The sequence below is a fragment of the Rattus norvegicus genome, chromosome 10 (genome assembly GCF_036323735.1).
Source record: "Rattus norvegicus strain BN/NHsdMcwi chromosome 10, GRCr8, whole genome shotgun sequence".
In the NCBI taxonomy this organism is placed as follows: domain Eukaryota; kingdom Metazoa; phylum Chordata; class Mammalia; order Rodentia; family Muridae; genus Rattus; species Rattus norvegicus.
The window spans coordinates 42,708,685-42,722,542 of NC_086028.1; the positions used below are offsets into that span (position 1 = coordinate 42,708,685).

At 45.3% G+C, this 13,858-nt stretch overlaps 2 protein-coding genes across 3 annotated transcripts in view; one reads left to right on the top strand and one right to left on the bottom strand.

The window, feature by feature from the left end:
• The window catches only part of Larp1 (La ribonucleoprotein 1, translational regulator), a 54,984-nt gene that overhangs the window by 16,852 nt on the left and 24,274 nt on the right, over positions 1-13,858 (top strand).
• Atp5mkl1 (ATP synthase membrane subunit K like 1) lies at positions 3,434-3,803 on the bottom strand. Its single transcript, XM_039087214.2, has one exon. It carries the CDS (start codon positions 3,728-3,730, stop codon positions 3,554-3,556), a length of 177 nt encoding a protein of 58 aa, XP_038943142.1. The 5' UTR covers positions 3,731-3,803; the 3' UTR covers positions 3,434-3,553.

The window sequence follows — 13,858 nt, forward strand, 5'->3', positions numbered from 1 at the left end:
ATCACATTTGTTATCTCTATTCATTATCTCCATTTACTTTTACTATAGTTCTGAATATGATCCTTACAAGAAAGTGAAGTTCTAAGAGATACTCAGTAGTGCAGTAGTTAGTGAGTATCTGAGATTTGCCTATAACACATTGACTCTAGAGACAGTGCCATGTCTGTTGCCTAGCCTATGTTCTGCCAGACCAAACTTCCTACAAAACTTAAGTTGTTTCTGGAAGGAAGGGACCTAAACTTACCTTCAAGCTTCAGCTTGAAGGCCCCACTTCCTCTTTGGCAGGCTGGTGTCTCTGGGCATAGGACCAGTGGGTATGAGCCAAGCCCTGGGAACTTTGGATCCTGCCAGGGAGAGTTGGCCTCTTTCCCCCAAGAGCTGTTCTTTTTAGTCACTCGTTAGGGCCATGAAGATATGCTAAAGGGGAGGGATGGTGACCTTAGGACCTGGTCTGAAAAGTAGGAAGGATGGACTGGCTCTCCAGGGTTTTTTTTTTTTTTTTGTTTGTTTGTTTGTTTGTTTTTGTTTGTTTGTTTGTTTGTTTTGGTTCTTTTTTTCGGAGCTGGGGACCGAACCCAGGGCCTTGCGCTTCCTAGGCAAGCACTCTACCACTGAGCTAAATCCCCAACCCCGGCTCTCCAGGTTTTATGGTGTCCTTTGGGCCACCAACTATTATTATGTGCTGGGCCTTTTTTTAGCTTTTTGAAGTGGAAAATCTTTTTTAAATCAGTCAGGCAATAACAACTCATTGAAAATGTCCAAATAGATTTTAGCAAAAGGAAAACCTTGCATTGTGTCCCACCAACCACCATGAGTACTAGTAAGCACTAAGAGGATTACATCTTTTTCTAAACCAGTACTGCCTGTTGGAAATACAATACAGTGGACTGGAAATGTATACTCAATTGGTAGAGTGCTTGCTTAGCACACATGGGGGAAGTGCTCTAGCTTCCAGCAGGCTTATCTAGTCAGCGCTTGACAGCTGTAGGGGGAAGTATACACACCTGTGCCCCTCACTCTTTCACTGCCCTTTTGGCTCCCTGAGCTTGGAGGGAGGTCACAGAATCATGCTCAGAATTCACACGAGCACAGAGAACCGCCTGGCACTGTAGGCACACCTCTTAACCTTGCTACCTTGCAGGACTAGTGTTCTTCCATACCGACCTGATGCCTTCTCAGAGTTCCCACAGCCTACTTTGGCTTTGGAAGTCGCTATACAGGAAATTAGTAGAAGGGAAAAGGCATAGCTGTGCTTGTCCAAGGAGTGTCCCAGTACACCCTTGGTAGATGCTGACCAGCAGGCTAGAATAGGTACATGGGAATACCTAGAATAGTCCCCTGCATGGCTGCCTGTGCACTTATGCTCAGCCCTTACATGGAAACCTAGCCTCCTGTGATCAAGGTGAACAGGAGCCAGTTTCCTTGTTGCTTTGTTCTTTCATTCTCAAAATGAAACATGTCAGGCTGCTTCCCTGAGCACTGTTTACCTGCTGCCAGACAGCTACCTCCTTTGAAGGAGGCAGGTAGCTTGCCCCTCCCTGCAGTGACCGTGATATGTACCTGGAAAGCATGCATGGCAGTGAGTAGTGTAGATGCTGTTGGAGTTTTGCTGGAACAGTTTTGCCCCAGGTGTCTTTGGGCTGCAGTACTAAGGTGGGCCATCCCTGCCCAGTCCTAATCTATTTACTATCCTGCTCCATTTCCATCGGTTGGGTGTCAGCTTGTTCTCTTCAGTCTGTTGCTACCCCACATAGATGCTGCGATGAAGGGCCTTTGTGGGGCAACTTTGAATCAGCCCTCAGGCCAAAAGGGAGAAGATAGCTGGTAACTGAGGGTCTGCCAACTTAGTGGGACTAGGGAAGTCAGCCTTCTCCTGACTTGACTCAAGTCCATTCTTGGTTACCACTATTATGCCTGCCACTGTGAACCAAGTCTGTAAGCTGGGAAGAAGCCCAGGTTTGTGTGCTTTTTTTTGCTATTTTGTTGGATTCTTCTCTCTCTCTCTCTCTCTCTCTCTCTCTCTCTTTCTTTCTTTCTTTCTTTCTTTCAGATTTATTTATTTTATGTATGCGAGTACACTGTCTGTCTTCAGACACACCAGAAGAAGGCATTGGATCCCCATTACAGATGGTTGTGAACTACCAGGTGGTCGCTGGGAATTGAACTCAGGACCTCTGGAAAGAGTAATCAGTGCTCTTAACCTCTGAGCCATCTCTCCAGCCCCCATCTACCTCCCTTTCTTTTTTTTTTTTTTTTTTTTTTTTCCTTTTTTTCGGAGCTGGGGACCGAACCCATCCACCTCCCTTTCTTATTCTACCCTAATTTCTTCCAACCCCTCAACACTAGGTAGGAGAGAAGGAAGGGTGGAGGAGAAAGGGGGTATATACCTCTGTAGGCTACTTCCTGCTAATTAGGGTCCTCCAGGTTCCTTGGGGCAAGTCCAGTCTTCATTGTCAGAAGATCCAGCAAGCCAGCAATAGCAAATGCAACAGCAGGGGTAGTAGCAGCTGCCACTTGCCCTCCTCCTATAGCTCTCACATTTGTACCTTCTTCAGAATTAACTCATATACAGCGGATAAAACATCTTGCTCTCCCTAGAGCATGAGACAGTCATAGCTAATGCTTGGACAAACTGAAGCAAATCTATGTCCTACACCTGGGATTAAAACAAAAACATACTCACACAACTGGGTTTTTAAGAGATTCAACCTCTCACTGCATCCAGGGGTCAGGAATTGGCTTGTTCTGCTCTCCTTGGAGCTTTTTTTTTTGTCATGTTGCTCAAGGCTGTGGTGGTTGACCAGCTACTTTGTCCTGCTGGTGGCTGGGACAGGTGATGTAGGATGAATCAGTACTGAGCAGCTTGTCAACCACTATCCAGGTCTTCAGAGTACTTGGCTTGGATCTCTCAAGTTTGTTCTTCCTGGGTTTTCATCTCTTGGGAAGAGCCCAAGCCTGGAGTTGTAAGTCTTGTTTTAGGGCAGAGTGATCCTTGGATGGAGACAGCCCTGATCCTCTTGTCAGCTTTGTCAGCTCATACCAGTTCCTATTTGTGGCCTGTCACCTTTTCACAGTACCCAGCACATCATATGCTCATACTGGAGAGAATACTGCTCATTCATTGCTGACAGGAGTTATAAGCACTCACATTGGTGGTAGCTGCCTTTCTGCCTATGACAGACAGAGGCCCCAGGCCTTTTTTTTTTCCCTTTTCTTTCCTTAAAAAAAAAAAAAGATTTATTTATGTATTTTATGTATAGGAGTACACTGTAGCTGTCTTCAGACACACCAGAGGGCAATAGATCTCATTACAGATGGTTGTGAGCCACCATATGGTTGCTGGGATTTGAACTCAGGACCTCTGGCAGAGCAGTCAGAGCTCTTAACCAATGAGCCATCTCTCCAGCCCAGACTTTCCTTGAGCCTGAGATTCTTTTTTTTTTTCCCCCCAGGTTCATAATTTATTGTACAAATTGAGTATTACATGATGAGTTCACATCAGCTTCTTCAGGCATGGGACTTAACAGATGAGGCCAGACATTTCAAAATCCATTTATGTTGCTTTCACAGCTGCGGTTTTTTTAGGCCTTAACTTAAAGTATAGGACCAACAAAGCAATGCCTCCATATGTGGCCAGGACACAATTCATTCTACCTGTGAGGGTATAAGAGTTGAAATATTTTTTAATACCAGTGAACTGGAATTGGCCATCACTTTCTGGACCAGCCATGACTTCAATCTTCTTCGTCCGAATCACAAACTCTGCAGCCGATGTCCTTCAACAAACCCAGCCACTAGCTCGGCCCCGAGCCTGAGATTCTTTTTTTTTTTTTTTTGGTTCTTTTTTTTCGGAGCTGGGGACCGAACCCAGGGCCTTGCGCTTCCTGTGCAAGCGCTCTGCCACTGAGCCAAATCCCCAACCCCGAGCCTGAGATTCTTTAGAGCAGCAGGACCAAGTAGTAGCTTGAGCCAGTCACAGGTAGGCTAACTTTTAAAGTCTCATGCTGAACTGGGGGACCAGACCTGGAATCTCAAAAACAGTTTGCTGGCAAACTCAGTCTAGAGCCTTAGAGGAGTATTGGGTGAGGGATTTATCACTGAGCCACATCCATGGTCCAGTTCACTATTGAGACAAGTCTGGAAAGTTGTGTCTCAGTATATGGAGATGTATTCTAGTGAGATAGATGTGGTGGTGATAGGTGAGGAAGTACTTACCCTGGTCATTAAAGGTAAGGAAAGAAGAAAAGGTAACATCCTTCAGTTCTCAGGGCCTAAATGCACATCCTGCCTGGCTTTTCACCTTCCCATTTCCTGCCTCTTTTTTTTTTTTTTTTTTTAAACATTTTGATCTGTGGGCTTTTCAGCTTTTTGCACCATCTGTCTTAATTTTGCCTCTGGAGGCAAAAATCTCTAGGGATTTGTTTTTTGTTTGAACCCAAGAACTTGCTGTGTAGTAGTAGGTCATGGGGAATTGCTCTTGGGATAACAAGAACTTTGACTCTGCCTACCCATCTGAGAGCCACCCCACCCCTTTCCCCCAACAGACAACAGAGATGATTTCTGGTGAGTGGCCTCATTTCCTATAAGACTTGAAGGCATATCAGGGTATGGCAGTACACACTTCAGTCTCAGCACTCAGGAAGCAGAGGCAAGAGGATCTCTGGGAGTTGGGAGTTCAGGTCATCCTGGTCTACACAGTATGCTCCAGGATAGTCAGGGCTGCATTGTAAGAATCTGTCTCAAAGCAGATGACAGACAGTGACAACAAAACACCTCCAGGCTTGAGCTTGAAGCTTGAAGTTCTTTGGAGACATTAAAAATAATATGCTGGCATTACAGATGGTCATGAGCCACCATGTGCTTGCTGGAAATTGAACTCAGGACCTCTGGAAAAGCAGTCAGTGTTCATAACCACTGAGCCATCTCTCCAGCCCTACCCAGCAGATTCTTGTTCCCACCATTCTGAGCAGAAAGTTCTAGAGAGTAGAATGAAGAATCTACATGCTGATAAAACTTCTCAGATGGTAATTCTTCCACACTTGAAACTAGGGCCTACAAGGTCTTTAGTTTCAAAGGAAGATGAGTGCTTTTGAGATAATCAATGTGTAAAGTAAAAAACCATAGAGAGGGGGCTGGGGATTTGGCTCAGTGGTAGAGCGCTTACCTAGGAAGCGCAAGGCCCTGAGTTCGGTCCCCAGCTCCGGGGGAAAAAAAAAAAACCATAGAGAGGGAAGTCTGGAAGGATTGTAGACCACCACCCACCCTCGCAGTAATGGGTGTTCTTGCCAAGTGTCCAACCACTTTTGAGTTTGGACAGGAGGCCATGGTCCTCACCTCCTGACCCTTGTGGAAGCCAGGATTAGCAAATAACATTGAACACCAGTTTAAGTTTGGGCTTCAGATAACTGAATGTTAAAAGTAATTTGTTTGTCCCGAGTATTATATAGGACATAATTTAACAATTCTCAGTGCCTATCCTACATTCAGATTTAACTGGGTGTCTTCAGTGTGCTGTCTGCTAGCCACACTTTTCCTGTTTGCCACTTTTTTGGGTCCTGAAAAATGTGAGAATTGCTCAAAGATAAGAAAAAGAGCTGCTGTGGCCCCTGAGCTTATTTCACAGTAACAGAACTGTGAGTGAATATCATTCAGTCTCAATGAGCTGCCTGCTTGGCCCGTGTGCCTGAGTTTATCAGTCATTGGTGATATGTTGCTCACTTAAAGCTTACCATGTTATGGGTACATGAGTTGTATTAGTTTTGAGTTTTGACCTATCTGCCCAGGCCTTGTGTGTGTGTTAATGGTGGCTGTCGGTTAGCATATTCAAAGATGGATATCAAAGTCTATGCCTTTAACCCAGTGGTAGGTACATGGTTGGTGGGATTGGTTTGAGATGGGAGTCAGATCCCCCTCCACCTTTCTTTTTTTTTTTTTTTTTGGAGTCATGGGTTTCACTGTAGCTTAAGCTAGCTCCAGACTTGCTGTGGTAGCTCATGTTGGCTTCAGACTTGTGAGCTTCCTGCTTTCCTGTTGAATTAGAGATGATCTGGCCACTCTAGGCAGTCCTTCACATCTGCAGAAGGACTAGTGTGCAGCAAAGGCATCTTTGAACAGGATCTGGAGACTCTGGGTAGGGCAATATGTCATTGCTCTGTCCCCCCAACTCCCCCTTTTTTTAGTCATACTGCCCAAACTTGCTTGGCATAGCACTCAGCACTGATTGGTGGTGTCTAGGAGCCAGGGTTGCTTTCTCCATTCAAGCATTCCCATCTCCTTTTTTTGAAACCTACAGGTTCTTTTTGGTCACAATTTTGGTGCATGTGAGGAAGCAGGCATATAATATAAGCTCTGTCAGTGGCGCAGGGAACAACAGTTCTTGTGAGACTGCTCCCCTACCCTGTGAGTGGGTGCACACAACTTCCTGGGGAGAAGTATTGGCTTTCCCAATTTAGGAAAGAGTTCTACATTGGGAAGGTGCAACTTTATGTCCCGAGTACCACCTCAATAGCATTCACTGCTGACATGACCCCCAGGTTGCTCACAGCTGCAGATGCTTCAGGATACCATGAGTATTTTCATTTCCTCTTGAGTTCTAGTTGGACAGGTTGGGTCAGGTGTCAATGTACTCACTCCAGTAATAAGAACAGTAAAAAGTTATTTCTTCAAGAGTCAGAACAGAAGCCTGTTTATCGGTCAACTGCTTGAGACTTAGGGCAGTAGAAATAAGTTCCAAGTGGTTTCCATATACTATCAGTACTTTTTTTTTTTTAAACATTTTATTTATTTATTATATATTATGATTACACTGTCGCTATCTTCAGACACACCAGAAGAGGGCATCAGACTCATTTCAGATGGTTGTGAGCCACCATGTGGTTGCTGGGATTTGAACTCAGGACCTTGGGAAGAGCAGTCGGTGCTCTTAACCACTGAGCCATCTCTCCAGCCCCATACTATCAGTACTTAAGAGACTAAAACTGGGAGAATTGACACCAGCCTGGGCTCCCCCCTTCCCCTTATTTTTTATTAATGTGTATGAGGGTTTTGCCTAAATGTATGTGCCGTGCCATGCATTTTTTTCGAGACAGAGTTTCTCTGTGTAGTCCTCCTGACTGTTCCTGAACTCACTTGTAGACTAGGCTGCCCTCAGAGAGATCCCTTGCCTCTTTAATCCCAAATGGCTGGGATTAAAGTGTGTCACCACAAGGCTGTAGCCATTGATCTCTCCAGTTCTCATCTCGATTTCTCAGACCTTGTTTCAAAGATTTAAAAAAAAAAAAAAAAAGTTTGTAGTACTCTAAGCAGTTGGTTGTCACCAGACAGAAATTATCTGTATTAGGGTAGCATCATCTTGGGAACAGTGACAATGGACTCCAGCTTGCAGCAGAGGACCCTTTTGTCTGTGAAACAGGCTGGGGCTTGGAAGTGACCTAGGAAGCCACAGATAGAACTCATGGAAGTGTTTTCAGGAATGAAAGTTGAAGCTAAGGATAGTGATGCATGGTAGTCCTTCATCCTAGAACTCATGAAGTGGGTGTGAGTTACAGACCAGCCAGAACTACATAGTGAGAACCTGTCTTCCCTGACCTCCCATCTCCCCCCGAAAAGGAATGAGATTTAACAGGTGGAACTCATCTGTAATTCTAGCAGTTGGGAGATAGAGGTAGAAGCGTGAGAATTCAGACCTGCTTGAGCTACTTGAACCAGTATCTCAAAGAGCCTTCCTCCAATAAACAGTGACTTAGCTAAACAGTACCAACGCGTGTAACTTTGCAGTTTGCTCTTGCAACAGTAAGTCTGTGTTGGGGCAAGGGGAACACTGCAGATCTGATGGTGGTATATAGTACTGTCTAGTGGCCTTCACACTAAAGCCTATGGCTTGAGAATTTGCTGTGCTGTTTCACCTACTGCACACTTTGCCACAACTGGCTGGCCCTGGTGCTTAGATTGGTTGCAATGTGAAAGGGCACTTAACCATATCCCAGAGAATTGAGAAGTAATCATGTTTGGTCAGTATTTACAGTAAGTTTTTGACACAAAAACTGTAAGGGGACCTGTATTTGTAGGGTCCTCAGTAGTTTTGCCCAAAAACCCATGGTGAGCTTGTGAGGCAGAATGTGTTGGACAGAGACTACCTGGGTTTTAGTCCTACCTCTGCTATCTACTAGTTGAGTGAGCTTCTTTGAGCCTTGGTTTCCTTGTCAGTTAACTGTCTTCATAGTGATACCTACTTTCTTTTCTTTTCTTTTTTTCTTTTTTTTTTTTTTTTTTTTGGTTCTTTTTTTCGGAGCTGGGGACCGAACCCAGGGCCTTGCGCTTCCTAGGCAAGCACTCTACCACTGAGCTAAATCCCCAACCCCGATACCTACTTTCTTAATTGATTGTGAAACACTATTGGGTTTGACACTTGTAAGATGTATGAGCTAGTGGTGATAATGGCTCCCCATTCCGGCCTGAGGGAGATGTTTTCAGATGCAGGCACTTCAGGTGTAAGTGGGCCCTTGGAATCCCCAACACCACAGGCTGATTTAGAACCTGGTCTACTTTTTGTGGGAGTGGTAGAGGAGAGGGCTCCTGAGGAGACTGTACTGAGACTGTACTATGGTGAAGGAAGGATCAGCCACTTTGCTTTAGCATATATCCTATATGAAAGCAAGTCTCTTCCTTCTGTTTGCTGGGAACTAGAAGGTAGTTGGTAGTATCCTTTGGAAGGGAATCCGTGGTGTCTCTGTAGAAGATACTTACTCAGTCTTTGTATAAGTCAGTGTGCAGCAGAAGGTGGTAGTTGCTGATTTGACTAGAGTCCAGTGTGCTCTTCAGAAAAGGCCAATCAGGGAGCTGGGTTTCAGCCTTTTATCATTAATCACCTCTTGGGTAGGACTTCAGGGACTGGTACCAGCTGTCGGGGTGGCCATCACCATCATTGGGCTGCATGATCCCTGTTTGGGCAGGAGTGGGAACACCAAATGTGTGGGTCACCACAAGCTAAAGATAGTCTCTTGGGCTTGGCTGGCCTGGCAGACATCATGTGACTGCTTCCTAGCTTGCCCTCTGCCTGAGGCTTGTAGACTGATGCACTGTACCACAAGCTGGACATTGGCTTGCCTCTTCCTTTCTGCAGGGCTTCAAGACAGTCTGACCTTCTGAAGCTCACCTCCTCCTGCCCACAGCCCCTCCTGTGTTTTATCTGCAGACCTGGGGACTGGGTGGGAGGGACAGGGTAGAGGAAGGCCTTTGAGACGTGGCAGCCAAAGCCACAGACAGAGAGCACATAGAAGGTATGGAAGCTAATCTATTCCCCTGTAAGAAACCTGTTGGGGAGTTTCTTAGGTTTGTAGAGATGGGACAAAGACAAACTTGTCCATCTCTAGGTTTTGACTTGACTCTACCCAGGCTGCCTTGGGAGGGAGAGGCACAGATGTGTCACCCCCTCTTCCTATGGCTTTACTGCCTTTCCATAGTCAGAGGTCTGGGCTGGGGTAAGGCAGAAAGAACCCTGTGCTCTGGTCCAAGATTTGGCTGAGGAGCCTTTCTGGGTGGAGGACCTGGGGGAGTCTAGGGGGTGATCAGGTCACTGGCAGGCATCCAAGGCCATCGCCACTTGACCTTGTGGTCCTTAGCTTCTTTTCCACCGGTTACTGGTGGTTAACCTTAAAAATCAGGACACTTCAGATTTTGTCCCCGCTGTTTGACAACTCTGACCTTGGCAAATACTTCAAACATATGTCTTGATTTTCTTAATAATGGGACCAGTGAAAGGAACTACCTTATTTGACTTTAAAGATTGTGAGATCCATGTCATGTGTAACTATAGCTAGGCTCACAACCCTGCTTGGGATGAGGTTTTAGCCTTTTTTGCCTTTTCTCTTATACCTACATAGACTATCAGCTTTTAGTGTAGCTAAGGAAGGTGGTGTTGCCAAGGTGACTTGGCAGTGCTCTCACAATGACACATCTGATAGAATAGGTGCCTGGCTAGCCTCAGGACCTCTGAGAACCAGTAATATCTAGGCTGCTTGTTCTGCACCCCCACCCCTACCCCCACTCCCACCCCCTAGGAAGGTTCAAACCAAAGGCCAAAGGTTGGCAGGACCTCACAGGGATCTAGTGAGGCCAGGCACAGAACTAGTAGTCATTGTTGCTTCCTGCTGTCTAGAGAGGTCACTGTGGTAGTTGAACATGTACTGTGTCCTAAGAGTGCCTAGTAGAGGGTCTTTGTTTCACTCATGTTCTGGAGGTCTCTCAAAAGGACATTGATTTTGTCCAGGTGGGGGAGGCACAGCTGGAGGTGGGGTGGGGTATTCCTGGCTGGTTTAGGAATCTTCACAGCCAAGTCCAGCAGTCCTGCTAAACTCAGCTTGTTACTAGCACCACGGAAATCTGGGGCCTCCCACTTCGGCCCCATTCTGCCTGATCACCCACTTTTTCCCAGACACTCACTTAACGAGCCCAGCCCATCCCTCCTTTAGCACTGGTCCTTGATTTCAATCCACCCTTTCTTCCCCTACCCATTCTTCGTGTCATGGCCTTATTGGGTTGGGTTATTCCATACCATCTTCACCAAAAACCTTAAGTACTTTTTGCGTGGTTGAACCAAGCCCTCAATGCAACTAACCTAGGACACTTCCAGCCCCAGTGGGTAGTCTTACAAAAAAGTAGGTTACAAAAAAGTTAGCAACCTTAGGTCTTTCTAGAACTGGACAATACAGAAGAATAATTGGTAGCCTTTGTACCAGGTGTATATGGGTTTAGCCCCTTCACTGGAGTGAAGGATTCCCAGTGGCCTGGGTTTTCTTCCTCTTCCTGAGTGGAAAATTGAATGCTGGAAATTGAATGGAAGGAGCCCTAGGCTTTTCTTCCTCTCTAGCAAAGCAGAGCTTTATGCCAGAGCTGTGGTGGTAAGGGACCAGGTTCAGTAATTAGTAGTAAATTCCCCATATTTTCCTGTTTAAACTATAGAACCTGAAGGTTTTCTTCTTTCCTGGGGAGGGGAGTATGAGGATGTGGTTGCCTCCTTGCCACAAGCCTTTGCCTTGGAGACAGGTTTGAGGTGTTGGGGGATGTCTGGTTTGTATTTTAAGGTGGAAATTGAGGCTGCTTTAGAAACCTGGAACGGTGATCTACCCATGGAGAGATGGTTTGGTGGTCTTTTTTACTGCTGAGGGTGAGGGCTATTGGTAGATGCTGATTTTTTGGGGTGTTCAAATTGTAACATTTAACATTTGTTGAGTGTCTTTACTGTGTGCTAGGCATTCTGTACTTAAATCAGTGGGCCTCTGACATCAGTATTATCTCCCTTCTCACAGAGGTCTGGACAAGAGGCTCATTCCACATGCTTAACAGTATCATCTCTTTCCTAGGTGTTTGAGCAAAGAGCTGGACACTGGAAAGTGGAGGTTCACAGACATAACTCTTTGATGTGTCCTGCACCGTAAGGGACTTTCCCCCTACAGCCCACTAATGCCCTGCAGCACCCACCACCAACCACTATCTTTTGGTCCTTTCTTCCCTCTGCGATAATGGACTTGTGTCCTCCACTCAAAAAACAACCTTTGTGGGCTGGAGAGATGGCTCAGCGGTTAAGAGCACTGACTGCTCTTCCTGAGGTCCTGAGTTCAAATCCCAGCAACCACATGGTGGCTCACAACCATCCGAAGTGAGATCTGATGTCCTCTTCTGATGTGTCTGAAGACATGGACAGTGTACTCACATACACAAAATAAATAAATAAAAAAAAACAACCTTTTTAAAGATTTATTTATTATATGTAAGTACACCGTAGCTGTCTTCAGACACACCAGAAGAGGGTATGGGATCTCATTACAGATGGTTATGAACCACCGTGTGGTTGCTGGGAATTGAACTCAGGACCTCTGAAAGTACAGTCAGTGCTCTTAACCGCTGAGCCACTTCTCTAGTTTCCCCACCCCCCACCCCCCACCCCAAAATCTGAACAGAGTGAAAAAGTTTATAGATAGCATCAGGAAAAAGTCCAGGTATGCTTCCCTTTTGCTTTCTTTAGGTTTTTTCTTTTTACTTTTTAATGTGCTTTCTGTTAAATATTTTAATCTTTTTGCTTTAATTTGTTTTATTCAAGACAGGGTTTCTTTTTTTTTTTTTTTTTTTTTTTTTTGTTCTTTTTTTCGGAGCTGGGGACCGAACCCAGGGCCTTGCGCTTCCTAGGTAAGCGCTCTACCACTGAGCTAAATCCCCAGCCCCAAGACAGGGTTTCTAACAGCCCTGACTGTCCTGGAAATCACTTTGGTGACCAGGCTGACCTTGAACTCACAGAGATTGGATTTTCTCTGCCTCCTGGGTACTGGGATTAAAGGCATGTGCCACTATGCCTATCTTAATTCTTATTTTTTATTTTATGTTTATGAATGTTTTGCCTGTATGAATTTCTGTATACCATGTATATTCAGTTTCCATGGAGACCAGAAGAAGGTATTGGATTTCCTGGATTTAGAGAAAGTTAGGTGTTTGTTTTTTGAGCCTCCATGTGGGTGTTGGGAATTGAACTTGGGTCCTGGAAGAGCAACGGATGCTCTTAGTCACTGAGTCATCTCTCCAGCCCCTTACTTTATTTCTTTATTTGTGTGTGTATACATGTGGAGGATAGTTACAGGAATCAGTTCTCTTCTTAAATCATATGGGTCAGAGGTGTTATATAACTTTAATCCCAGCATCCAGGAGACAGACAGGTGGATCTCTGAGTTCAAGGCTCGTCTGGTCCAGGGCTACACAGAGAAAAAAACTAAACTAATTAAAACAAACAAAAACATGGGTTTTGGGGGTTGAGCTGAGGTGTCAGGTGTGGTATAAGCACTTTTACCCACTGTGCCATCTCACTCGCCAGGTTTGTGTGCTTTTTGTTTAACAAACTTGCATGCACATGTGTACTCACACACGAATCAATCCTTCGCTGGACTTGGTCCTCTGAGACAGAAGGTAATTTCATCTTCTTTTAGGTACCTGGTAGCCTCTAATCTTAATGGAGGAGGAAGCCATCCTAGAGCCTGAGCCTGCCATTTCATACTGACCCTATAAACCCAGACTGGGGTGTCTGATTGGAAAAAAACAGAGATGGACCCTAAACTACAGTAAGAAAGGACAGTTAGGAGTTAAGAGAGACTTTCACTCAAATCCAGTAAGAAGGGGCCTTTTTCTACTGCCAGTGGATGTCTGGGAACCCATGGAGTTTCTTTTTTTTTTTTTTTTTTTTTTTTTTTTTGTTCTTTTTGGTTCTTTTTTTTCAGAGCTGGGGACCGAACCCAGTGCCTTGCGTTTCCTAGGTAAGCGCTCTACCACTGAGCTAAATCCCCAGCCCCTCCCATGGAGTTTCTTGCAAGAGAATAAAGCCTTCTAGTTCCTAGAAAACCCTTTCCATGTCTACCTACTGCCTGCAAACAGTGGGGTTAGAACTGTTTTCTCATGTAAGTGACAGTGGTGTGTCCTGAGCTTGGCTTGGGTAGTAAGTGGTGGCAGCTGCAGGTTTTAGAAGGCAGGTTTAGAGAGCTGACTTGGCTTGGTGCAGAGTGGACATCAGGGTCCTGCTGGCTTGGAGGCAGTCTGAGGCTCTAGCAAGGATCAGGGAAAAAAAGGGGATGGCATAGTTCTTCTTGTTAGAGAGCCCTCTGGGATGGAACTTTCTAACAAGCTCTACTTAGGACAGATATAAGATCACTTTCCTCTCTCTTTAGGTGGATGCTCAGATAGGAATAAGCAGGAGGCTCCTCTAAGCTTTCTCTCTGTACTGGAGACAGAACTTACAGTCCATGACCATGTTCTGCTGAGATCTCAGGGTGATCTCAGTTAGTACTGTTCAGTTTTGAGAGATTTTATAAGAAATAAGATG

Excerpts from the sequence above, each read along its gene's own strand:
- Atp5mkl1 (XM_039087214.2), bottom strand. The coding sequence starts at position 3,730 with ATGGCTGGTCCAGAAAGTGATGGCCAATTCCAGTTCACTGGTATTAAA.